The 26,867-nt window shown below is 43.9% G+C and overlaps 1 protein-coding gene and 1 non-coding gene across 2 annotated transcripts in view; one reads left to right on the top strand and one right to left on the bottom strand.

Annotated features, from left to right (window-relative positions):
* The window catches only part of LOC102532399 (putative serine/threonine-protein phosphatase 4 regulatory subunit 1-like), a 75,968-nt gene that overhangs the window by 18,047 nt on the left and 31,054 nt on the right, over positions 1 to 26,867 (top strand). Inside the window, 5 exon segments of the mRNA XM_072943534.1 lie at positions 8,567 to 8,673; positions 9,963 to 10,046; positions 10,049 to 10,110; positions 25,067 to 25,174; positions 25,998 to 26,063. Of these exon segments, the coding sequence (XP_072799635.1) occupies positions 8,567 to 8,673; positions 9,963 to 10,046; positions 10,049 to 10,110; positions 25,067 to 25,174; positions 25,998 to 26,063 (427 nt within the window).
* On the bottom strand, positions 26,328 to 26,400 carry TRNAA-CGC (transfer RNA alanine (anticodon CGC)). The gene has a single exon. It is a non-coding gene; the product is annotated as a tRNA-Ala (tRNA).

The following is a 26,867-nucleotide window of genomic DNA, read 5'->3' as shown; positions in this document are numbered from 1 at the left end:
AATTCTAGGTATGTGATTTTTATGCTACTGTAGATTATATCTTTTCTGAAGATTTATATTCTAATTGTTGTTGACATATGACAATGGGATGGATTTTTAGATTTTGATTTTGTCTCCATGGATTATGCCAAGTTCACTTATTCATTCTGATACCTTTTCTGTATCTGGATTCTTTGGTTGCTACAGCGATGCTGTCTGTGAAAAGTGATAGTTTTATTTCTTTCTTTCCTATCTTGTTTTGTTTTTTTCAGTAGTGCCTCTTACCAGCTTAAGAAAATTTATATATCTATTTTGCTAGTAGATTATTTTTAAACTTTAAAAAAAATTCCACACTTTTAGGAAAATTTCAAGAATAATATAAAGAATTCTTGTGTATCTTTCACTGAGATCTGTCAATTTGTTAACACTTTGCCACATTTGATTTATATCTCTATTTTAATTTCTCCTTTTTTCCTCCAACCATTTGAGAGTTGGAGACTTTCTGTTGCTTTTCCTTTAAATACTTCAGTGTGCACTTTTCTAAGAACAAGGACATTCATTATTGACTTACATAATCACAGTACAATGATTAAAATAAGGAAATTTAACTTATACAGTACTGTTACCTAATACATAGATTTTAATTGGATTTTACCAATTGTGCTAGTAGTGTCCTTTAAGTTAGGTTTTTTGTTTGTTTGACTTTTATGTCCAGAATCAAAGCCAGCATCACATATCGCATTTAAGTTTCGTGTTTTTTCAAGTTTCCTTTAATCTCTGACATTTTCTTGGCCTTTCTTTGCCTTTCTTGATAACGCTGGCATTTTTGAAGAGTACAGGTCGTTTATTTTATAGCATAAAATCACTAAGAGGTTTAAAAATCCCTCAGTGAGGTCTGAGTTTTATGTAATGCTGCTTCATCTGTTGAGATTATCAGATGGTTGGTCTTTATCCTTTGCTCTCTCTTCCAACTTTCTTTAAAACTTCTTCTGTTGTGAAATATAGCACATACAAATAATTGGATAAAACAAACATGTGAAGTCCAAGGAATTTTTATGAACCAAATGCCTACATGCCATTGTTCAAGTCATCCCAGAAGTCTGGACTCCCCCAGTTCCCGAAGGTAACCATCGTCTGATTTTTATGCTCCTTACATCCTCCATTTTCTCCCAAGTTTTAACACCTAAGTATCTACCTCCAAATAATATAATTTAATTTAATCGTTCCTAAACTTGAAATTTATGAAGTCATTTCGGATGCGTTACTTTGTGGTTTGCACATCGTTTTGAGTTTGTTCCTTTCGTAACACTGTTCTGTTGTTTATCGACCTTTATCTGCTGCTGTTAGAGGAGTTGAGGTTTTCTCACCATCATGAACTGTTTTGCTGGGAACAATCTTGTATGTGTTTCTGGGTGCACATGAGGATGCATTTCCTTAAGGCACGTATCCGGGAAAGGATCACTGTGTGATGGGCTATGCTTATTTCCGACTTCAGTAGGTGGGGCCAGTTTTCCAAAGTGCTGGCTGCAGTTAACACTTCCCCCTTGGCCCTACATTTTATCTGCCAATTGGTATGGCCAGACTTTAAACTTGTAGCCCCTCTGATAGTGCAGTAGTGTGTATAACGATACCGATTCATTATTTTAATTTACGTTTTCCTTGTTTATGACTTTGAACTCCTTTTCACATATTTGCTGGACATCTGACTTTCTCTTTTCAGTGAAGTGTCTGTTTAAGTCTTCTGTTGGGATGTAGGGGGGAAGATGGATTGTCTGTCTTTTTCCTATTGATTTGTAGGCGGTTTTTGTAAATTCTGGATTTCAACCCTTTGTCAATCATGTGTGGTAAACACCGTCCCTCATTCTTTTTTGGCTCTTTGTGGTGTTCTTTTGGTGACTGGAAGCTCTTCTTTTATCCTTAGTGCATTTTGAAGTTTCTCTAAAATGTCTCTCTCTACCCAAGATCATAAACATGGTCTTTTATATTGCTTTAAAGCTTTAAAGGCTTTAGTTTAGATTTTTGTTGTTGTTTTTGTTTGTCTGTTTACATTTAGGTCTACAATCCATTTGAAACTGATTTTTGTTCATTGTGTGGAAGAGGAGTCCAGTCTCATTTCCCTGACTGTCACGATACCACTCACCAAAAACATGTCCTTTCCCCGTGCTGGGGGAATGCCCCCTCTGTCATAATCCAGTGTCTGTTTGTGACTGGACTGGCTCCTCTTCCCGTGGTCGGTTTGTCTTTCCCTCTGCTGCTACCACACTGCCGTGATCACTGTAGTTTTGTAGTGAGCCTTGATATTTGGTAAAATAAGAATTCTCACTTGGCTTTTTTTTCTTTTTTTAACGTGGCTTGTTATTCTTGGTCCTTTGCATTTCCATATAAATTTCAAAATCAGCTCTTCAGGTTTTAATACAACAAAACAAAAACAACACCGATTAGACTTTTGATTGGGTTTGCATTGAATCTGTAGGTCAGTTTGGAAAGAATTGCCCTCTTTATAGTATTTAGACTTCAATCCATAAACATGGTATATCTTTCCATTTATTTCGGTTTTCTTTAATGTCCCAATACAATTTGATCATTTTCTCTGTAGAAGTTTTGTGCTTTTTTGCCAGTGTATTTTAAAGGTGGATATTACATCATTTTATCCAGCTAAAGACTTAACTCTTACTGCAGTATCATTATCACACTCTACAAAATGAACAAAATTGCCTTCCAGTCTACCAATCTATGTTCAATTTTCCCTGATTGTCTCAGAATGCCTTTTTATGGTTGGTTGGTTTGAATCATGATCCAAATAAAATCCACACATTTCATTAGTAGATGTGTCTCTTAAGTCTTTTTTTTTGTTTATTGTTTTTTTCCTTTTGCTCTTAAATCCCTTTTGCTCTCTAATTGATTCTCCATCTCATCTTTCCCCCACATCATTTATTTGTTGAAGGGGTCATTAGTCTTGTAGAATTTTCCACATTCTGAATTTGGTGGTCATTACTCTCATGGTGTAATTTAACATGTTCCTTTGTTCTCTGTATTTTCTATACACTGAAAATTATACTTGGAGACTTGATTAGATTTTGCTTCAATTTTTTTTAAGAATACTTAATAGGTTGTTTTATATACTTGTTACAAAACATCAGGAAACAATGTTTGGTTGTCCCACTTTTAGAGCTGTTAATATTGAGCAGTGGGCGTAGGTGTTCGTTTTTTCATTATAAAATTCCTCACCAACCTTTCCTTTAATCATTTTGGTGGTCACAAATAATCAACACTAAGATCTGTTACTTCATTGTGTGTTGGAAAATGGTAATTTTCTTTTTATTGTCTGTGAAATCTGTAGTATGGCTGCATTTTCCATCCTGTTTTTGGTTATTGTTGCCTTTTTTCCCCCCTAGATGATTCTTACTAGAGGATTATCAATTGCATTAGTTCTTTTGAAGACCCAAGCTTTCCCTTTGAATTTCTCTATTGTATAATTATTTTCTAGTTCAGTAATTTCTGCTCTAATCTGTACTATTTTCTTCCTTGGAGTTTTTTTTTGGGGGAGGGAGATTTAATTGCCATTCTTTTTCTTACTTTTTGTGAGGGATGCTTAACATTTTATTTTTTGGCCTTTCTTTTATAGTATTTGCATTTTACATTTTAAGATGGCTATCGAGTACTGTATTAAGTATTATAAATACTGAAGTGTTATATTAGCTGATATGTGATATGTGATATTTTCATCGCCTTTCAGTATAAAGTATTTTTAATGTCCATAATCATTTCTCCTTTGACCAATGAGTTATTAGAAGTGTGTTATTCAATTTCCAAATATTTGGGGGTTTTTCAGATATCTTTATTTTTATTTTAAGTCTTTCATGGTCAGAGAACACTTTTTTATTCTTTTTTATTGTGATTTCTTTTTTGAAGGGGAAGATAATTAGGTTTGTTTGTTTGTTTGTTTAACGGAGGTACTGGGGATTGAACCCAGGACCTCGTACATGCTAAGTATGCACTCAATCACTGAGCTATACCCTCCCCTAGAGAACATACTTTGTATTATTTCTCTTCTTTAAAAGTTGTTGAGATTTATTTTGCGGTTCTGAATCGGCTCTAACTTGTTGGATGTCTCATGTGCACTTGAAAAGAATGTGCATCCCAGTGTTTTGAGGTAGAGTATCTTATAAATGTCAGTTTGGAAAATTAGTTGAAAACATTGTTCGCGTCTTCTATATTTTTATATATTTTGTCTTCTTGTTCCGCCAGTTACCAAGAGAGGAACATTGAAATCTGCAGCTACAATTATGGATTATCTGTTTTTCTTTCAGTTCCAACAGTTTTTATTTTGTGTGTTTCTAAGCTTTGTTCTTGGTTGCATACACATTTAGTGTTGTTCTGTTTTCTAGAATAAATTGGCCTCTTTATCACTGCGTAATGTCCCTCTCTATCCCTACTAACAGTCCTTTTCCTGAAGCTTGCTATGTTTAATATTAGTATATATACTCTCGCTTTCTTTTGATTAGTGCTTTGTGGTATAGTTTTGCCCATAATTTTATTTTAAACTTATCATGTCTCATAGTTAAAGTGTAGTTATTGCAGAAAACATTTAGTTGGGCCTTGCTTTCTCATCCAGTTTATCAGTCTGTCTTTTAGTTTGAATGTGTCCTGTGTTTATATTTGATGTTATTAATGATATGGTTTGGTTTAAATCTACTGTCTTGCTGTTTGTTTTCTATTTGTTTCAACTCTTCTTGCCAGTTTCCTCTTTTCCTGTCTTTTTAAGAAAAACTGGATGAGTTTTTTTAATAATTCCAATTTATCTCCACTATTGGCATATTAGTTACATGTCTTTAAAAAATGTTATTGGTTGGTCTAGGGATTGTGGTATATTTCCTTGACTTATTACAACATAAGTTCAAATAAAAAGTTCAAATAGACCCACTCTGAGTCTAGTCTAGTGCAGGGCGTCGTGTGAGAGCCTGACGTCGGTGCCTGTCTGTTCCCTCACCCCGTCTTCTGGGCTGCTGTTTGCCCGTATTTTACTTCTATACGTGTTTATAGGCCTGACAAAACCTTGTTCCTTTATTTGCTTTAGACCATCAGCTACCTTCTAAAGCAACAGAAACAAGAAAAATATTTTTTGTGTTTGCTGTCATTTTTACCGTTTTTGTGCCTTTTATTTCTTTCTGTAAAATGTCCATTTCTGTCAGGTATTTTTTCACAAGAACTTCCTTTAACAGTTATCATTATTACAAGACTGCTGTTCAGTGAATTCTCACAGCTTTCGTCTGTTGGAAAGCTTTTATTTCACTTTAATTTTTTTCTTTACTTAAGAGGCTTTATTTTTGAGAGCAATTTTACTTTTGCAAAGAACTTGAGCAAAGCGCAGACAGCTCCTGTCTTCCTTAACTGTTCGAGCACGTCCAGCTCTTCCAATAGACCTGTGATTTGTGAATCATACTCATTTTAAAGTCCTCATCTGATTGTTCCCACATCCGAGGCCGATGTCCTCACTCCTCCCCATCTCCCTGCCTGGCGCCCGCTCATCCTCTCACCCATCTCCCTCCTCGTTCCTCCACGCCCTTCTTCTCTGGCTTAAGGATCTCATTGCTGTTCATCATCATTGATTTTCCTGCCTCCTCAGCCTGGACTGAGCTCCCTCGGGGCAGGGCCTGGAACCTGCCCAGCTCTGGCCCCGGCTGCTTGCCCCGTGTCTAGGGCTCGCGGGCTAAACTGTAATCGACGAGAGGGTGAGGGAGGACGAGGCAGGAAACAAGGGCTTCCTCCGAGGTTCCATTTCCAGGGAACGTCACTGTGCAAAACTGAGCCATCCTCTTTCTTTATATTTTAAAACATACGCAAAAATAATACAAGCTCTTTGAAACATTTAGCACTGTCAGGAGTTAGTGAGATTTTCCTTCCATTTCCCACTACAATCTCCGACAGTGACTGTGAGCCGCTCAGGGTGTGTCCTTCCAGACTTTTCCTAAGCGAGTGTGTGTATATATGAGTATACTTTTGTGCACGTGTGCTGCACAAATATGCACAGACATAATTTGTGTTAAGAAATGGGTTTGTATTATAGGTAAAATTCTTCACCTTGCTTTTTCCAGTTAATGTATCACAGAGTCTTTCCTACTCAGTGCACATCGGTAGGTTCCTTTAAAATGGTTGTCTAGTGAGCCAGTATATAGATCTATCATAATTTATTTTCTTCTTTTGAGAGACATTTCTTTTAAAATGGAGGTGCTGGGGATTGAACCCGGGACCTCGTGCATGCTAAGCATGCACTCTACCCCTGAGCTGTTCCCTCCTGCCTTGATAGGCATTTGGATTGGCAGTTCTTTGCTTATATCAGGACACTGATGGCTGACGTGCTGGAGGGCCTCCTACCTGGGTACCGTGCCCTGAGCTTCCTGGGCACCACCTCACAGAACCTCAGTTCCACTTCCCTGAGCCACCTAGTCATTCTCTCGTCTTTCGTCTTGTCCTCTCTTTCATCTTGTTCGCATGGCTGACAGTGAGAAGTACCGGGGCCGATGCTTCTGGACTCTGCACACCCACCGTGACCTCCCCAGGTCATTCCAGTGTCAGGCAGCCAGGTTCTCCAAGGTGTCAGTGCCACAGTTCCGGAGTGGGTTACCTGGCTCCCATTCCGCATTCACAGCGGTGGATTCGCGCTGCCTCCGGGCCCCTCACCCCATTCCTCACTTTCCTTAGGAGGGCGGGCCCCCTGTGAGCACGTGACGCTGGGAGAAGCTCTGTCTCTCTGTTCTATGGCCCGACCAGCGGACTGGGGATCTTAGTTGCTTGATTTCCCAGGGGAGGTTGACATGAATGTGGTCCAGGGAAATGTAATCAGGGACTTTACCGTGTCTGTTCCAACTTCCCCAAACCTCCTGGCCGCCAGGTCGTGACCCTTCATCCCGGGGTGGGGTCAACCCCTCCGTGGACGGGCCTGAGCTGATAGATTTCTCCCCTGTAGTACGCCGGGCCAGCACTGCCTCTCTGAATTCCACTTTTCTAGTCATCTTTTCCTGAAAGGCAAGGTGGGTTTTTGACTTCAGCTTTCTCTCCTGCTGCGTAGCCAGAAGTGCTGTGTACACAAGTATTGTTCCTGGACTGTCAGGTGCTCAGAGGACCAGGCAGAGGCCGGCAGGGTCTCTTTCCCATTGGCTCAGAGAAAATTTTCCGGGGGGCCAGTCCCTTGTCCTGGGCACACTAAGGCCTCCAGGCCACCGTAAGCCTCTGCTGATCAAGTTTCCGCTCATCAGTGTCTTTGCTTAAAATGGCTTTATTGAGGCATCCTTTTCATGCAATAAAATCCACCCACTTAGAGCATCCAGCGAGGTGAGTTTGGGTGAATTGAATACACTCAGCCAACCTCACCGTCAAGTTTGAACATTTCCGTCATCCCCTTGTTTCCTCGTTTGTCCCTTTGTAATCAGTCTCCCCCCTCTCTCGCCACCACTGGTCCAGGCAGCCACTGATCTGTCTTTTGATACTTTTACCTTCTTAAGAATTTCATATAAATGGAATCATCTGGTATGTAGTCTTTTCTCTCTGGCTTCTTTTACTTAGCAAAATGCACTTGAAATTCCTTCCGCTTGTTACCAGTAGTTCTCCCCTTTTTATTGCTGAATTGTATTCCATGCATTCCCCAGGTGACAGACATTGAGATTTTTGCATTTGGTGGCCATTATGAATAATGCTAATATGAACATATGTGTACAAGTCTTTGTGTGGACATATGTTTTCATTTCATTTGGGCAAATACCTTAGAGGGAATTGCTGGGTTGAATGATAAGTGTGTACTTCACTTTTCGAGAAACTGCCAAATTGTTTTCCGAATCCCCTGGGCTATTTTCCATTCCCACAAACAAAGTCTGTGAGTTCCTGTTGCTCCGCATCTTTGCCGGCACTGTGCGTACAAATTCAGTTCGTCTAGTGGGGGCGCTGCTACCTCATTGTGGCTCTTTTTGGTCTTTGTGTTCGTGCTGTCTTTAAACTTGATTTGGAGGTACCTTTGGACTTGTAGGAGGGTTGTAAAGCCATGCAGAGTTCTATTACAACTTTTTCCCAGTGTCTTGTAGCGCAGTGGTTTTTGGTCTGGGGTAATTTTGCCCCAGGTGACTTTTGGCAACATGTGGAGACGTTTTTGACTGTCACATCACGGGGATGGGTAGCCAGGGCAGTGCTACTGACATGGAGCAGGTAGAGGCCAGCCGAGATTGAGATGGCTGTCGTCTGTGCCTTTGGACCTTTTCCTTCTGCATTTGTTGGTCACTTCGTCTCTTCCCACTGTCACAGGGCCTCTTCCAAGTCTACCTAGGCCTTAAGAATCAGTCAGAAAAGGGGAGAATGGTTTTCTTTTGTCCAAGTGGACAGTTTCCACCTCCAGTGACTGCCAGGCTGAAGAACACGGGTCCCCTTCCTATAGGATGTTGGCCCACATTGGAATGGCCATCTTTGGACGTTCCTTGACGATCTCTCCTCCCTCTGGTTGGAGGGGGCTGCTTTCCTTTGCCCCCGATTGTATTACCTGCTCGTAGCACATGCCGGAATCAGCACACATGGCTCTGTGGGTCCTTTCTTGTCTCCACAGTTAGATTATTGCCAGGGGGCTACTAGATAGCTTCCGAGGCTTCAGCAACAATGAAAAAGACTTCACAATGGTAATGGAAATCATGGTCCGATTGTCAGAAAATGCAGGTTCTTAAAAGGATCGTATACTTTTATTTTTCACTTGTGCATTTTCAAGAAACTGCATATAAACTTTGATAGCTAATTGCAGTAAAACTTGTTGATTAATCGGTCAGTTTTAAGCAGTGTCTAACCATGAATGGATTTTGTCATGAAGAATGGGCATGTTACTTGACATTAAATTATCCTTGTTTTTAGGAAATCAGAATGACTCAGGGCTGTGAATGCTATTTGCCCTGGCAGTTAGGCCCTTTGTATTTTGTGTTTTTCCAGACTATTGGTTGCTAAGAAATACCAAAGCAGAAGAAGTCCTTTGGATTAGAGCAGTCCCAGTCGTTAGTTGTCCTCACCTGTGATCTCTGTGGGCTAATCTTGATTTCTCTTTCTCGTTCTGCCTCTCCAGGCTTGTTCTCTTGGAAGAAAAGCACACACTGCCTTACGGTAGACACTCAGGTGCTGTCCGTCCGCCCGCCCCCCACCACACACAGAGTCAAGGTGGGTAAGGTGAGTGACTAGCGGGGTTGCCAGTACCGACGGCTGCTCTGCACCCCCTACACCCCACATTTACAACGACCGGTGAACAGCTTCAGAAAGTTTCCGAAATCTTAGGCTTGCTTTAGCTTTTGGTCATTTTTAACTGAAAATAGAAAAATAAGCCTTCCACATAGCTCCCTTATTCGTTTAAAATATTCATTTGACTATGACACACCGCTTTTAAAAAGGCCCAAGTGGATGTTTTGAGCCCTTAAATGGATTCTCTTGGTAAATGAGTCACCATTTACAGCGCTGAAGCAATTATATATTTGTGTTAAATTTAATGTGGTCTATTGGAGCCCGAGCTGCTCTTTTATTTAATGCTTTGCCTCAGAAATAATTGGGGTGCATGGATTGTGGGGGAGTGCATTTATGAAAGAATTATTTATAATGTATACATTCTGGCTGAAATTTAAATAAACACAGCCCATAGGTCTGGCATATATGCCATTAGTTGTAATGGCTTTTGGACGCTGGCCCAGCGTGGAGACCTCTGGCTCCCTCCTGGATTTATATATGGCTTGTTATAATAGAGTTGTCATTCTCTCTTCTTTTTATGTTTTTATATTGCCGTATAGCTTATTAGCTTTTTAAGCTTGTCTGTAGCATAAATACCCTAAATGGGAAATGATTTTTAAACTGCGTTTGTGTAATTTCCTTGATGAAGTATTTTAGTAAGGAAAGCTGGAAACTTTTGATACCTGTTATAGAAGATGCTTGGCTTATTCTTTTATAATTCTTTTCTTCCTTTTTTGTTGCTGCAGTGACCACAGTGTGGACTGAGCTGATGGAGCAGATCCCTCCCATTGCCATTTTTTTTTTTTTACAAGAAAGTAGATCCTAATTTCCAATGTGCTCTCTGAATTTTTCCCACCCATCGTGGTGGGGTACCTCACAAATCCAAACAATCAGGTGTGAAAAACGGTAACTTTAAAGATCTCTGGAGCAAATCCTCTTTTGTCGTATTTTAGCTAGTATTCATAATGCAGAAGACAGCTTCTTAAGAGTTAAGTGATTCAAGAACAAAAGGTCTGTTTGTGCCCAGTTTCTCTAATCACAGAGGAAGGTAGCCCACACTCATTCTTCTTATCATGAGATATTTCTTTTTTGAAAAAAAAAAAACTTTCTATTATGGAGATTTTCAAGCACACATAGCAGTAGAGAGAATATTAATATGAATGTTCATGTACTCTTCACCCAGCTTCAACTATCATTAACACTTGACCAGTCTTCTCCCATTTATCTTGCCTAGATAAATCAAAGCCAGATAAAAGCATTTCCCAGACATTTCAGCTATAAATGCTTTAGCATTACTCCCTAAGAAATATAGGCACTTAAAACAAAAACCTATAATGACAGTACCATTATCACAAGTATAAAAATTATCAATAGTTCCTTAATGTCGCCTAATATCTCTGGTCACTGTTCACATTTTCCCAGTTTTCTCAGGAATCTTTTTTTTTTCTTTTTTCTTTTTTTTTTGCGGAAAGTCTGTTCAAATCAGAATACACACAAGGTCCACACGTTGCCTTTGGTTGATGTGTCTTTCACTTCTCTTTTAATTTCTCACAGTTCTTCCCCCTTTTCTATCCTGCTATTTGTTGAGGAAACGGGGTCACTCATCCCGTAGGATCCCTCACATTTTGGATTCAGCTAGTGGTGTGTCCAGCATTGTTTGAGATGTTCCTCTGTTCCCAGGATTTCCTCCAAACTGCTGAAGTCCAGAGGCTCCGTCAGACTCAGATTTTTGTATAGTATAGCGAGAACGCTTTTTCGGTGCTGCTGGGTTTCCCTGCTGCATCAAGTCAGGAGGCACAAAAGCAGTGTGGTCACTGACTTAGGGACTGTCAGCCTTACCTGTTTACTACGAAGTCCCTCCTCAGCCTGTGAGCAACCACTGGTGATCAGCACCTGCATGCAGGACTTTGATGGAGGTTGCAAAACTGGGATACCCTAATTCCATCATCCCTTCTTAATTTAGTAGCTGGAATTCTTCCATAAAGAACTTCCCCCTCAGCTATTTGGTAACCCCGAAAAACTGTTTGTCTGGGGAAGAGAGCTTAAATGCTTTACTTTTCCCCTTTATTCACCAGTTGCTGGAATAATTAGTTGGTATCCGAATAATCTACAGTGTTACCGTTAGGTTTCAAAAATTTGTTTGAGTGTGATTGTGAACTCCTGAATTTTAGCATATTAGATATGTTTCAATCCACTGTAGTTGTTATTCTTTTTTGGGGTGGGGAGGGGAGGTAATTATGTATTTATTTACTTGTAACAGAGGTAACAGGGGTTGAACCCACGACCTCATACATGCTGAGCACACACTCTACCGCTGAGCTCCCCTCCATGTAGTTGTTAATCTTTGTGATATCAAATTGTTCCAGCTTTGACCGGTGGGAGCCCTTCAGGTTGGCTCCTGAATCTTCTTCATGTGACTGGGTAGACTTTGATAGCTCACCTCTACCTGGAATCAGCCATTTCTCCGAGGAGCCTCCATTCCTTTATGAGAGAAATGATAATAAGAAACCAGAATGTGGGTAGCAGGGGTGCTTATTGCTACGAGATTGGTCGTAGCTTCTACCCACAGAGCAATTTCTTTTCTTAAAAAAAAAATTCCTCTTGTGTTTATATTGATTTTTCTAACTCAAATTTAGAATTATAGGGCTTTTAGTTACTTGATTTTATATTTGTGTCTTTTTTTTTTTAACACAGTACAGATCTTCCTTCTTAACGGTATTGATGTGTGTGGTGTGTGTGTGTGTTTATCTAAAACAAAAATACCAGTGTTACACTAACAGCACGGTAGGGTTACTGAGTCTAGTTTAAGATTTCTTGGCAGTTCTTTTTGTTTTAGGCTCTCCCACCAGAGACGCACAGTCATGGAAATATTACTGTGTTTCAAAGTCACGTTAACTCTTCTTTCTGTGGTTAAGCTGCCAACTTGATACACAGTTGGGCACATTTGTTTTCATTTATTTTTTCATTTTTAGGAATTGCTTTCGCTTTTGCATTTTGATTTAACTTAGACTCATAATTGTTTAAAATGTTTTTACATGATGCTAAAGTCAAAACTGTAAGAGAAAGTACATTGAGAGAAATCTGACTGCTGCTCCGGTCTCCCCCACTGCTCTCTCCTGCCCCCACCGCCGACCCTTTTTATTGGGTTTGGGTTTGTTCTTACCTTTACAAAAAACGCATGCACGAATAACTCCAAGCGAGCACATGTGTCTTTGTATCCTGGAAGCGGAGCTGCGAGGGGGCGTGCTGTACCCGAGGCTCGGTCCCTTGCTTTTTCTGTTGTCCAGGGTGTCCTGGAAATGAGTCCATAGCAGTGCAGGGAAGGCGCGCTCGTTTCTTTTTCCAGCATCGTACTGTCCACTTGGCAGAGGCGGCATTGTTTATCCAGAGACCTGAGGCTGACGTCTACTCTTTCCCATGTTAACATTTTTTTAAAGGATTCAGTCACTCCCACTCATCCATTTGTTCAGCTGTCTCTTCCTTTTTTAATTTTTATTTTACTTATTATTTATTTTTTAATTTGGGGGGAAGGTAATTAGGTTTACTTACTTATTTATTTTTTTAGAGGGAGGACTGGGGATTGAACCCAGGGCCTTGTGCGTGCTGACGTGCGCGCTGCCGCCGAGCTGCGCACTCCCGCGGTCGGCGGCTTCTGAGCGCCCGCGCGGACCCGAGCGCGGGGCTTCGCGCCGGGGTGAGGAGGTGCGCACGGCGGGGTTTCCGTCCCCGAAGCTCGTCTCTGCGTCGTGGGTGCCGTGTGTTTCCTGAGCGCTTAGGTTTCTTTCAGGTTCTTGTGCGGCAGGTGCAGTGAGCCTCACAGAGGGTGCAGTTTTGCCTTTCCACTGGCTTTTCTTTCTTCCTCTGGCTGTGTTCTGAAAGATGAGATTCTGCTGGGTGGGGGGCTGTGACAGTTCCTTGACCTTTGCCATGTATCACTGTCATATGTTTGATTCCAGAAGCAGAGAGGCAGGAAGGGTGGTTCTGCTCCCAGGCTGTCGCATGGTTCCCGACAGTCAGCCTATGTGGCCCTGGCCGAGAGCAGGCCCTCCCCGCCGTCAGCCTGTGCAGCTTATGCACACCCGCCGCCCCCCGACCTGACTACCCCGCCACCTCGCCGTGTCACGGTCACTCCTCTCCTGGTGTCTCCAGAACTGAAGTCCGAGAGCTGGCCTTCCATTCTCTCACCGCGGTTTGCCCTCCTGTCCTCGCTCCCACTGTCCAGAGCTTGCCCGGGGAGATCTCTGGTTCCCTGACTCCTGTGGTCCCTCCACTTCACTTCTCTTGCTTCCTTAGGTCCTCCCTCTCTCATCCTGTGGTCCCCACCGTCACTCTCCATTTTTTTCCTTTTAATGGCACTTCCACCATCCTGACGGCCCACCCGTCCCCAGCCTAGCCACCTCCTCCATCCCGGGTGGCCAAGTTTGGTGGGGCCGCCCCGTCTTGCACTGACTGGTGCCATTGCCAATGTGTGGATCCCAGTTGCAGTGCTGCCTGGCAGTCGTTTACTTGTCCCTCACCAGCTGCTTTTCACATTATCCTCGGCAGCTCTTTGAGACCTTTGCTACTTTCATCGAGCTTCTTCACCTCTCCTGGCCTCATGCGTAGCTGGTGACCTTGACTTTTACTTCACTGAGAAAATGGAGGCCTTCCATCTTCATCCCCTCCCTCAGTGAAGGGAACCAGCATCCACTTGATTTAATCCTCCAGAGCCACACCCTGGGGACCATCCAGAGCCTTCCTTCTCTCACCTCCCACATGTACGTGGACCCATGCCTCCTTTGTTTCCATAACAAATAAATGACCCCTTGGGGACACCCCCTCTTCTCCCTTCCTGTCATCTTTAAACACAAAAATGTGATGAAGTCACATCTTACTGGACAGTCTTCAGACTTCTTTAAGGCCCAGATGCCTACATGGGCCACCTATCCCCATCCCGCCATTGACACCCTGGCTCCTGCCCCTTCCCTTTCGTTCTGCTTACACCTACCTCCCTGCTTCTTCCAAATGCCCCTCCTCTGTCACTCCTGTCCATCCCCACTTTGCTCTGCCGGATGCCCACCCTCCCAGAGATCCACAGTGTGGGCTGCAGGGAATGCTGGCGGGTCCCCAGTCAGTTAGGATTCGTACTTTGGCAGAGACGGGGATTTTGTCGCGTGTGAGTGTGAGTGGGCCACGTCCCCCAGCATCTGTATTTCAGGCCAGCCTGTTTCTCTCTCTTCATCCTCAGGTACTTTTCATGGCCATCGAACACGTACCTGTAATTTTCCTTGAATACCTTCAGTGATGCGCTCGGCTCCCTGCAAGGCAGCGTCTCTCAAACCTGCCCTCTCCTCTCTGTCCCTCGCCTTGAGTCCGTGCCTGGGTCAAAGCCGGAAGCGTCCCTGCCCAGGAGCCCTGTGCCTGCTCTTGGAGCTTTCAGAAACACTGGAGGTTTCTCAACTGTTACCCTCACTGAAGCCGAGACAATCTTGTCACTCCTCTGCTTTTCAACCCTGGGGCTCCCCATGGTGCCGGAGTAACCACGAGAGTGGGACTCTGAAAGCCTTTCCCCCTCCGACCTCTGTCGACCCTTCAGCTCCCCATTCTGCCATCCACCCAGGCTGCTCTGTGCTGTCCTGTGGGACTTCTTGCCGTGTCTCCAGAGACACCTGCATCTTGGAGGTCCCTGTCCTCTCACCTCCTCTTTGCTTGGGGCTGCTGGATGACAAAGCACCTCACACTGGTGGCTCAGGAGAACAGAAATTTCTTCTCTCCTAGTTCTGGAGGCCGGAGTTCAAAGTCAAGATGTCGCCCAGGTCATGCTCGCCCTGGAGGCTCCAGGGGAGAATCCATTCCTGGCCTCTTCTAGCCTCTGGTGGCTGCTGGCTTCCTTGACTGGTGGCCACGTCCCTCCAGTCTCCACCTCTGTCTTCATATGGCCTCTCTCCTGTCCGTCTTCTCCTCTTGAGTTAAACTTATAGGGACACATGTGACTACATGTGGGACCCATCCTGGTAATCCTAGATGATCTCAGGATTTTTAGCTTAATCCCATCTCCAAAGACCCTTTTCCCAAAGAATATCACATTCAGAGATTCCAAGGATTTGACGTGGACATAACTTTTGGGGGCCATCCCCTACCTCGCCATCCTAACTGCCTTCGCCATCTGGCTCCACACCTGCTCAGGGCTCCCCCTGCCTGCCTGGAGCGGCCTCCTGGCGCCGCTGCCCTCGAGCCTCCTCAGCCAGCACCTGGGACTGCGGCGTGTGGCGCTCCGCTCTGTGGTCCTCTCATATCTCTCCCCTTGGCATTGGCCTGACACTCAGTAAGTATTTGACACCTCCGAGTGACTGGGGGCTTTGCTGCCTCTAGTCGGACACCACGTCCAATCGATCACTCGTGCCAGGTAATGTTGCCGGGGCATTGCCTTCTCCCTGCTCGCCCCTCCCACGGGGACTGTCGCTATAGCTCCCCTGCTGACCTTCCCGCCCTCAGCCTTTCATCGCCACCAATTTACTCGGAGCACCAGTGCCGGAATGATCTTTCTAAAATACTATTTTCAGCCTGTCACCTGTTCAGAAACTTTAATGTTGGATGGCTTTCGAGGTTTCCTTCTCCCGCACGAGCCCCCTTACAGCCTGCCCTCCGCTAGTCGTCTGCGGCGCTGTCTGCACACCCCTGGGCCCCCTGCTGTTTTCCTGCCCCCTCCATCACTGTGGTGAGCTGCGGGTTTCATTCCTGGCTCTAGAAATGGGGGTTTCCTGGGCCCTCACTTCCCCAAAATGGCCTGAGGAGCCTGCGTTCCCGGGTCCCGCCTTGGAGGGCTCTTCCTTCGCGGCTGAGAATTCCCACGGGCTTTACGAGGGGGTGGGAGGATGGAGCTGCGTTTCCCATCCCTGTGCCTACAGAGGGGAACTCGCACTCCAGGCCCTGCACTGGCTGCCGGGCCCTGTGGGTGTGCTGGAGGATGAAGGGTAAACCAGACGTGGTACCCACCCTGCAGGCTCACTCTCTGCAGCAGGGAAGACCACCAGCAATGTTCAATCGTACAGGGAAACTGTGTGCGCGCGCGCGTGTGGGAATCTGGGATACGAGTTGCAGAGGAAAGTCCAGGGCTCTGTTATGCTGTCAAAGTACAGATGGGGAGCCTGACCCGAACGGGGAAGGGGATGTTCGGCTCAAGAGCAGGGGAATGGTACATGTCCATCAGCGGTGTAATCTCGGGGAGGACATGCGACTGACCCAAGTCCCAGAAGATCTGAGTGATTCTGGCGCCTCCAGGGACAGGAGACGGGGGTCGGCTTGGCACTCGGCATAGGGGATTTGGTCTTGATCCTGAAAGCACCTTGGCTCATTGTGTGTTTCACCTTTGCCCTCTTCCAGGTTAGAAAATCAAGTCAGGAGGTGCTGTGGATTCTCCTGGAACAAGGTCTCATTTCCCAGCAAGATAATGAAAACAAAGTGTGTCCAGTCCTGCTGGTGCCATCCGCCCCCAACAGTGGTGACAAGCAGAAAGCAGAAGCCATGAACGTAAATCTGTTCGGGAAGGGCAGCCCCATGCCTGGGTGGCCTGCCCCTTACTGTGGCGTGTGCGTGACTTGAAGTGTCACGTGCGCTGGGTGTTGACCAGCACTGTTTCCGTAAATGAGGTGGCCGGGGATGTGGACTCGGTCAGAGAAGGCTCACAGCTCAGATGTGAGCTGGTGTCGCAAGTGGTTATCCTTACACCTGCTCGTCTCAAGAAAGTGCAGCTTGGAAAATCCAAGCCGTGTGCGCTGAGTTGAGACAGCGGGCCTGGACTTCTACTGGGCAGGCCGCGGAGATCTATAGGTGAATCCTGGAGCCACCTTGGAACACGGACTCTGTTTCCCAAAGTAAGAAATTATGTGTGGTATGGGAGGTGACTTTCGGTGGTACTTGGGCAATTAAAAAAAACCTAATAGACGCATATGTCTGTTTTATAAATTAAGACAAGACTAAACTAGGTCTGTGAGCAGATAAGAGTCACTATGAAGAACTCGGCCATCACGCTTACAGCCGCTTGGGAAATGCTATGTTCAAGTATTTGTGCTCTTATCAGTTAAAGGTATACAGTGAAAGGAACAGTATAAGGACTGAGTTTCTTCTGCTTTTAGTAGTTAATTTTGGGATATCCTTGGGTTGGTAGGATTGTGTACCCACTGGAAGTGGTCGTATAATCAGGGCCTTTCTACCTGCTTCTGGAACCCTTGTTCACAGGGTAGCTGTGGACGAGCCAGTGCAGGCCTCAGCGTGGCGCCCTTAAACCAAGACCCCCAACTTGTCCCCATGCTTGTTCTTCATGGTTCAAGGGAAGTTCATCCAAGGCCACCTTGTGTTCCGTGCCTGCTGCCCCCCTCCCCGCCCCCACGCCAGTGGTGCTGCACAGCCAGGCCCTTTGTGTCGGCGTTAGAGAGGTAAATAGCTCCAGGACTGTTCTAGCATTTGAGGAAAATAATAAGGATTTAAAAAATCTAAGGCCTTACTTATGAGTACAGTGAGATAGAGCAGACAGCTGTTTTCTTGGTTGGAAAAAGATGACGTTCGAGAAAGAACTTCTTTTCTTTTTCAAAGTGTGGAAACATTTTGCACCATGGAGCTAAAACTGTGTAATGCAGCACCAGAACACTGGGCAATTATTCTTCATTTATGTGAACGTTGTCCTCAACTATGAGTTAAAGGCCTGGCTTTTTAAACTAATTTAATTTTTTGCATATTCCATATGTTTACAGGATGAATCAGACCGAAGAATAGTTGATTATTAAAATTCAAATTCTCCAGGGTTCTTATATAAATTTCAGGTTTCCCTATAAGAAATTAAATTTATTTTGCAAAATGAACCTGGATAATATCATTTGGTTGGAATATTTGGCAGATGAGCAGTGAACTTTGCCAAATGGATCTTCTTTTTTGTTGGAAAGTTGGTTTGGCGAGTTTCCAAGGCTAGACCTGACAGCCCAACAGCTTATCCCGAAAGCCTGAGAGTAGCTGTGAAAGATAATGCTAACGGCGTTTTTGCATGATTTCTGTTTTGTTTTGTTTTGCTTCCAACCACTCCATTCTTGTCAGCAATATTGTTCTTCGTCTTTTTTTTTTTTTTTTTGGTGGTGAAAATATTTGGAAAATACAAGTCTTCCAAAACCTCTGTCCACATTATCACTTGCAGAACAAATTAGTTCACGTAAATTGTATTTTTCACGCAAAGCGGGTTGCCGATATCATTACTTGAAGTGTATAAGCTTCCACTTGTGGCTGCAGGGAGCAAAAATGGTCCTACGCCTCCCAGGTGGAGGCACATCCATGTTTTGGGGGTTTCTGGAGGAGGGCCACGTCTCCTCCCAGGGAACCCCGAGGGAAGCAGCCATTGGTGTGCCTCTCCTGGCCCATGCATGCTTGGGTCACGTGCAGGAGCTCTTCTGTCCTCCTTCCCTGGTGACCTGGAGGCCAAGGAGTCTGGGAGGGGTCTCCCTCCTTGGGCCGCCAGAGCCCTGGAGCACAGAGGGCGCTGCTTTCTCTTTAGCTAAGAAACGACAGTATGGGTAGAGTGTGGATTTCACACTTCAAGAAACAGGGGCCACGTGTGTGATTGGCAGAGCTCCCGCGGGAGGTTGGGGTTCTCTTTTAGCTCGTCTGTGACGCCCAGACACCGTGGCCACCAACGTGTATTTGCGAGGAGGTGTGATGGGGAGAAAAGAAGCCAGCCACCCTGTTCCGATGCCCTTGTGTCTGGGGCTTCTTTGCAGCTGTGTTGTGTGGATGTTGCTTCGTCTATATGTAAGTAAACACACACTCTCCAAACAGTGCAATTTAGAAGGAATTGCTTCTTGCTCGGAGGAAGTGGCGAGCCTCTGGAGACAAAATGTGTGTCTGTTCATTAGATTTCTCATTCTCCCTGAAAGTTGCAATCAGTTGATTTCTGCCGCCAGCAACCAAATCAGAGCCTGCCAACTGGACACGTCCTGGGCATTTTGAAATTGAGTTACGCAGGCCGGATTGTGTGTAGTACGTGTTGGTTTCTCACATCCTGGTTTCTCACATCAATGCGCTTTGTTGCGTGAAGTCTGGCTAATATGCCAGGTGACACTAGCGACTCCCTCCTTCATGCGGCCAGAAGGCCCGGTTCTTATCTGTCTGCTGTCACTTAGCACTTGAATTGTGAACTTCATTTGTGTGTCTATTTCTCCTTCAGAATGGTGAGCTCCCTAAACACAGGTGTCTTTCCACCATTGGCGCAGCACAGTGCCAGGCCCAGAGTCAGTACTAAATAAACGTTAGTTGTTGAATGAATGAATCGGTAAAACCTGGAAGCGCTGTATCCTGTAATTATATCTAGACAGCATAAACAGGCCACCGGAGACCAATTATAATTCCTCTTGCTTGCAGGAAGGCCATTAGCATTCTGAGATTATAACTAATTGTCAGAAGCCTATTTTTCTCTCCCAACACGTTTTCACATTAAGGCTTCCTCATTTTTTGTTGTCATTCCTATTTTTAAGCTCATTTTTATTTGTGCATTTATTTAAAAAGAAGGTTGTGGTTATGTGCTGTGAAGAATAGTTGGCTCTTAGCAGCTCAGTGAAGACCATCATTCCACACAAGTGGCTGCCAGGGCCACGAGAATATCATTTCTTGTCACTCAGTACGCCGACTTTTAATGATTTTGGATTTGTTCTATACGGGTAGTAATAAGGTCAGGTGGGTGTGGCAGATGGAGAGGGTCGATGGAGATGCGGGGCACTCTGTAGTTGCCCGTTGCCCTGGATACGGAAGCCTCGCATCCTCATTTATCGTGGCTGTCACTCTGTGCAGCTCTGCCTAGCATCAGATCAGAAATCTGTGTGAGTTCAGAAGACACAAGCCTTTCCATTCTTCGTGTTATGGGGCTGGTATCCCCTCCCCTCACCCCAACTGGTTCTCTTTCCCCTCTTGTCTGCTGTTTGCAGATTCCAAATAGAATACTGGGTGAGCTGCTAACTGGGAGCTTACTCTGCTCTGAAGAAGAGGCAGTGCTGGATAGTGGGCAGGACAGGCTTGAGAGATAGGAAGTCCTTCCTTCTTTCCTTTCCTTTTTTGGCTGGGGAGGTGATGGATGGGTTCTTTCAATATTTGGGGGGGGTAATTTTTCATTCTGTCTTCATTTCCAAGTTGTAGAAAAGTTGTGGCAATGAACTCCTGTGCACTCTTTATCCAGCGTCTCCAGTGGTTTATATGTACCTCTGTGTGTTTAATGACCTCTTGTTCTTTGCACGCGTGCACATGTGTGTGCACACGGATGACAGATACACGTGTATGTATTTTTCTGAACCGTTTGAGAGTAAATTAGATACACTGTGCTCCTTTATCCCTCACCCTTACATGCTTCGGTGCCTATTTCCTAAATACAAGGGAATTTTCTCTTAAATAAGCATGATACATTGATCACAATCAGGAAATTGATGCGATGCCTCTATCTCATCCACAGCTCATGGTCAAATGTCATCATCCGTCCAGGATCTCATGTGGCAACGAACGGTCACATCTCCTTGGCCTCCTTTAACCTGGAACAGATCTTGCTTTTTTCTCTGAATTTCATAACATTAACATGTTGGAAGAGGACAGGCCAGTTCTTCGGTGAAAATTCAGGTTTGTCTCCCAATTTAGGTTTGTTGATGTTTCCTCATGGCTGGATTCATGTTCTGCGTTTCTGGAGGGATGTCATGGAAGTGATGTCACGTTCTCACATGTCACATCAGGAGGCCCAAGGCTGCAGTTTGTCCTGCTGTTGGTGACAGCTCTGGTGACTGAACAGACAGCCGTGGTCTCCGCACTCCTTTCCTTCTGGAGCTAACCAGGAGGGTTACTTTGCAGCCACACAAGTTTGCTTTTCATCAAACTTTCATCCTCCAGTGTTAGCGTCCAGGGCTGATTCCAGTTGGCATTTGGCTGTAATGAGTGTCCATTATAGGCTATCATTTCGTTGAGATTTTCACATCTGTATTCAAGAGGACTATTGTAGGCAATTTTCTTTTCCATTATGTTTTTGTCAGGTTGTAGAATCAGAGTCATTCTGCCCCCACAAAAATGAGTTGGGAAGTATTCCCTGCTCTTCTATTTTCTGAAAGATTTTAAGATTGGTGTTATTTTTCCCTTAAATATTTGTTCGAATTCACCAGTAAAATCTTTGGTTCTAGGGTTTTCTTAGTGAGGTGGTTTTTGATAACAGATTCAACACAGATATGGGGCTCGTTCAGATTTGTTATTTCATCTGTGTCATTGGGTTAAGTTGTGTATTTTGGGTGATTTATTAATTTCATCTCAGTTGTTAACTTATTGGGGTCAAGTTGCTTTCAGTATTCCCTTACCCTGTAATACAATCTGTGATACCTGTAAGATCTGTGGTGTTATCCCTTTCATTTATTATGTTGGTAATTTATATTTTTTCTCTCTCTCTTTCTGTCTTGATCAGTCTTGATAGTGACTTATCAATATTAGCAATATTTTCAAAGAACCAGTTTTTGGCTTCGTTGATTTATTGTTTGTTTTCTTTTTCACTGATTTCTATTGCTCATTATTTCCTTCCTTCTACTTACTGGAGCTCAGTTTGCTTGTATTTTTCTAGCTTCTTAAGGAGGAAACAGTATTTTTCAGCCTACCTTCTCTTCCACTTCAGGCATTTAAAGGTGCACAGTTAGTGTTTATATCTTTGTGACGTATCAACTCTTTTACCGAGAAGTGACTTTCTTTATCTCTGGTAGTGATCTGTATCTTGTAGTCTGCTGTGATATTACTGTAACCACTCCATCATTCTTATGTTTACTGTCTGTCATCGTACATTTGTTTATATCTCTTTACTCAAAACCTTCTATGTCTTTACGCTTAAAATGTTCTTGCTTCGTGAGTGTAGAGTTGGGTCTTGCTTTTATATCCGATCTGATAGTTTCTGCCTTTTAATTGGAGTGTTTGGTCCATTTATGTTTAATGTAATTATTGATGTATTTGAATTTGATTCTGCTGGTTTGTTATTTGTTTTCCATTTGTCTCATTTGTTCTTTGGTTAATTCTTTCCTACCTTCTCCTGGGCTAATTGAATTTTTTTGTAATATTGCATTGTAATTTCTCTATTGAAGATTTTCAAAAAATATAGTACCTTGCAATAGTGTAGTTCCATTCACCCCCCTCCTCCTCTGTGCTGTTGTTTCATATGCATTATGACATATACATTACATTATGAACCTGATGATACAGTATTATAATTTTCTATTTAAACAATTACATCTTTTGAAAAAAGTAAGAAAAGAGAAAAAATACGTAGCCTTTTATACACACATTTTTACCATTTGTGGTGCTCTTGCTTCCTTTCCTGAATCTGTTATCTGCAAGAGGATAGATCTGACCAAGCTACTGTGCTAGTACCGGAAGTCTTGATTCTTTTTTATAATTTCCATTTTTAAAAAATTATTTTTTAGGCAAGGGATATCATTAGCTTCCTATTTATTTATTTGTTTATTCATTTATTTATTTAAATCCCCAGGACCTTGTGCATACTAGGCAGGCACTCTACCACTAAGCTATGCCCTCCCCTTAGTTTCCATTTCTTTGATGAGATTTCCTATCTGTTCATTTGATATGACCTTATCTTTCTTTTAGTTCCTGAGCATATGCATAATAACAGCTTTAAAGTCCTTCTAAAGTCTGCTGATTCTAACATCTGGATCTTCTGTGGGTTTGTTTCTACTGATTCATATTTTTCTTGAACGTAAGTCACATTTCCCCATTTCTTCTCATGTCTATGAATTTTTGTCATCTAAAGTCTTGCTAATATTTTTTATGAATAGAGGGACTGCGGATTGAACCTGGGAACATGTTCTCTACCACTGCGCTACTGCCCTCCCCACCATGTATCTTCTTGATGAAACATTGCAGAAACTCCGGCTTCTGTTTGTCTCCTCTGAAGAGTGGTTGGCTTTGTTCTAGCAAACAGTTCAGATTCTGTTTCCTCTGCAGTCCCCTGAGGTGAAACCATGCGGTTCCTTCTGCCTTCAAACTATTGCTTTCCTCCGGGAACCTCACCCCCTCCCCTGTGCCCACACAGTGCCAAGATCAGCCAAGGATTACAATAGGATTTAATCACAGTTTGGGGCTGTGTCTTCTTTAGCTCCCTCCTTCCTTTTTCCTTCCCAGGAGTTCTTCCCTCATTTATTTTCTTTCTTTCTTTCTTTCTTTCTTTCTTTCTTTCTTTCTTTCTTTCTTTCTTTCTTTAAATTGAAGTATAATCAGTTACAATGTGTCAATTTCTGGTGCACAGCGCAATGTCCCAGTTATGCATATACATACATATATTCATTTTCATTAAAGGTTATTACAAAATATTGAATACAGTTCCCTGTGCTATATGGAATAAATTTATTTTTCATCTATTTTTATATATAGTGGTTAACCTTTGCAAATCTCAAACTCCCAAATTTATCCCTTCCCACCCCTTTTCCCCTGGTAACTGTAAAATTGTTTACTATGTCTGAGAGAGTTTCTGTTTTGTAGATGAGTTTATTAGTGTCCTCTTTTCTTCTTCTTCTTCCTCTTCTTCTTCTTCTTCTTCTTCTTCTCCTTCTCCTTCTCCTTCTCCTTCTTCTTCCTCTTCTTTCTTCTTCCTCTTCTTTCTTCTTCCTCTTCTTTCTTCTTCTTCTCCTTCCCCTTCCCCTTCCCCTTCTCCTTCTCCTCCTCCTCCTCCTCCTTCTTCTTCTTCTTCTTCTTCTTCTTCTTCTTCTTCTTCTTCTTCTTCTTCTTCTTCTTCTTCTTCTTCTTCTTCTTCTTCTTCTTCTTCTTCTTCTTCTTCTTCTTCTTCTTCTTCTTCTTCATTCCACATATGAGTGATATCATATGATATTTTTCTTTCTCTATCTGGCTTACTTCACTTAGAATGACGATCTGCAAGTCTATCCATGTTGCTGCAAATGGCATTATTTTATTCTTTTTTTATCACTGAGTAGTATTCCATTGTATAAATATACCACAGTTATTTTTATCCAGTCATCTGTCAATGGACATTTAGGTTGCTTCCATGTCTTGGCTATTGTAAATAGTGCTGCTATGAACATTGTGGTGCATGTATCTTTTTGAATTGGAGTCCCCTCCGGATATATGCCCAGGAATGGGATTGCTGGATCACAGCATAAGCCTATTTTTAGTTTTTTGAGGAATCTCCATACTGTTTTCCATAATGGCTGCCTTCCCTCACTTTCCAGCTGCCCTGGCCACCTCAGTCTCTGCTCTTTGACTTCTCAAGCCAGTACAATGGTAGCTTCTGCTGGAGATCCAGCTTTCCTGCCTAACCATGCCAAATGAGGGGTGCCCAGGGCAGAAAGGCAGCAGCAAGCTTGTGGTACCCAATGTGGTGCACCCTCTCGGGGATCTGTCCCTCTTGACTTCCACCAGTGTTTAGTCCCTCTCCAGGGACCACCTGCAGGCTGACTTTGGTGACTTGTCCAGCTCCTGCTGTGTGTCCCACCTCAACTGCTGTTTGGTTTTAGCAACATTGAGCCTTAGTTTCCTCACCCGGAAAAATGAAGATGATGAATCCTCATATCATAGGGTTTGGAGAAGGGAAGAATGCACACAGCTTGTTCATTTGCATGCTGGGCACGCTGGGCAAATGGTACCCTTGAGCTTTAGACAAACCGTATCTGAATACAACTTGAAGTGTATTCCCCTTCTATTGATATAACTTGATAGAACTCAAAAAAAATGTATTCTCTGTTTTGACCTCTTGGGTATCTTGGCAATATGTTGAATATTAGATTTTGGAATCTAGTTAGTGATATGTGCAACATCTACGCTTTGGTATTTCAAGTGACCCTAATTTTCTGGCCATTTATAGATGATCTACAGGCTGGTTTCAGTGCTGAGCTAAAGCACCAGTGAACGCCTGCTGCTCCCTCGCTTCTGTAAATCATGCGGTGATGCGGAGCTCTTTCAGGCTCAGAAGGTGGGAATGGACAGTTTCAAAACTCATAACATTCAAAAAGTTGAAAAAAGTTCAGAATCGATTCCTTTAAAGTTTCCAGACTTCCTTAGGAGATGCAGTCTGGGAGGAAAATGTGGCCGGCGTGAACCGTGCGAGGGAATCAGTGAACAGGCTGCCAGTTGCCCCTGCAGTTTGGGCACTTGTGGTGATGTGGAGAGAGGCTGATGAGGGCAGAGCTCTCAGGGGCAGGAGGAGGAGGTGTGGGACCTTGTGCATCGATGCTGTTGCCCAGATGTTCAAGGCCTTTCATCACCCAGCTGATGGGCTCTTGGTCCCTCTTACCTTTGCTGTCTTGTCTTGCTTATCTCACCTTCCAACTGTAGCCCCTGCCCCGCCCTCCCCTTTCAGTCACTTGTCCCCCGGTTGTCAGATTTTTTCTTCCGAAGGCTGTTTCCACCCCTCCCCAAACACCTTCCACCTTGCTGCGCAACTGCCCGTCTCCCCTCTGGTCTCTCTTGGTGATGCAGAGACAAGGAGGTGGGTCTCATTCACCAGGCAGAGAATATTGAGAGTCTCTTTTGCTCTATGGCCAACCAAATGCATTATGTATTGAGATAATTAGGAGCCAGAAAGTCTGAGAGTGTGGTCCTCCCCTGTAAATCTCCCATTTCCAACGCAGCGGACGCACCTGGGCAGTGCTGCGTGGGCACTGGGCTCGGTTGGTGCTTGTTAGCTGCCCGACTAGAGGAGTAATTGCTCTCCAGGTTCCCACTTGTTAGTTTTCACAATCTGTTAACACAAAAAGAAAGCTGAGAAGAATGCGTGTGCCTTTTGCCTTTTTAAGGTATGTGCCACCAATTTTGACGAAATTTGTCGCACGGTCGGACAAGAAGCCGCTGAGAAATTTTTGGTACGTGAAATTTTGCCAGCTGTCTTGCTGATGCACTTCTTAGGGCACTTTAGAAATTAGTTGTGAAGTTTCGTATTTAGGAGCCTGTTATGTTGAAGTGGCAGCTCGATTTTGCATGCATCAGTTTCAGATTTCTTGAGTTCTGCTGCAAATGTTTCTCATCAGCATTTGGCTGCTGGTCTGTGGGGCAGAGCTTCGTCCTGTGGACTGATTAATTTTGGGGGGGCGGGGGTAATTAGGTGTTTATTAATTACTTGTTTTCAATGGAGGTGCTGGGGATGGAACCCAGGACCTCGTGCACGCGAGGCATGTGCTCTACCACTGAGCTAGACCCTCCCCCAACATCCTGTGGATTTTTCTGTTGTTTCCTCACCGATCATTTTCCCCAGTCTTTTCTCACTCTCCAAGTCACTCTGTCCTTTCTCAGCTGCTTTTTCTCGAACACAGCTCTGCCGCCTCGATCCTGGGCTTCAAAGCCAGTGGGATTTTTTTTCTTGGTGACAGATTAAAATCCAGACCCTTGTTGGCCTCTCAGGCCCCTTTACAAGCACCTTTCCTACCACACCTCTGGTCACCTCCCTCAGGTCCCAGTGCTGCCCTGACCTTTGGTCGTGCATCTGCTTCATAGGGAGGCGAGAGGGGCAGGGCCCGGGGTCTGTATTTTTGATAAAGTCCCTGGTGATTCTGTGCACAGCGAGGTGGAGAACCACAGCACTAGCCAGCTGGGGGCTTTCAGCTCTTGGGCACCTCCGCACCCCTGCTCATTCCTTCTGGCATCTCCCCTTCCCCGGGGGCCCCTGCTCA

The sequence above is a fragment of the Vicugna pacos genome, chromosome 19 (assembly GCF_048564905.1).
Source record: "Vicugna pacos chromosome 19, VicPac4, whole genome shotgun sequence".
Classification (NCBI taxonomy): Eukaryota; Metazoa; Chordata; class Mammalia; order Artiodactyla; family Camelidae; genus Vicugna; species Vicugna pacos.
The sequence above is the reverse complement of the archived record's forward strand: the minus strand, read 5'-3'. Positions and strand labels throughout refer to the sequence as shown.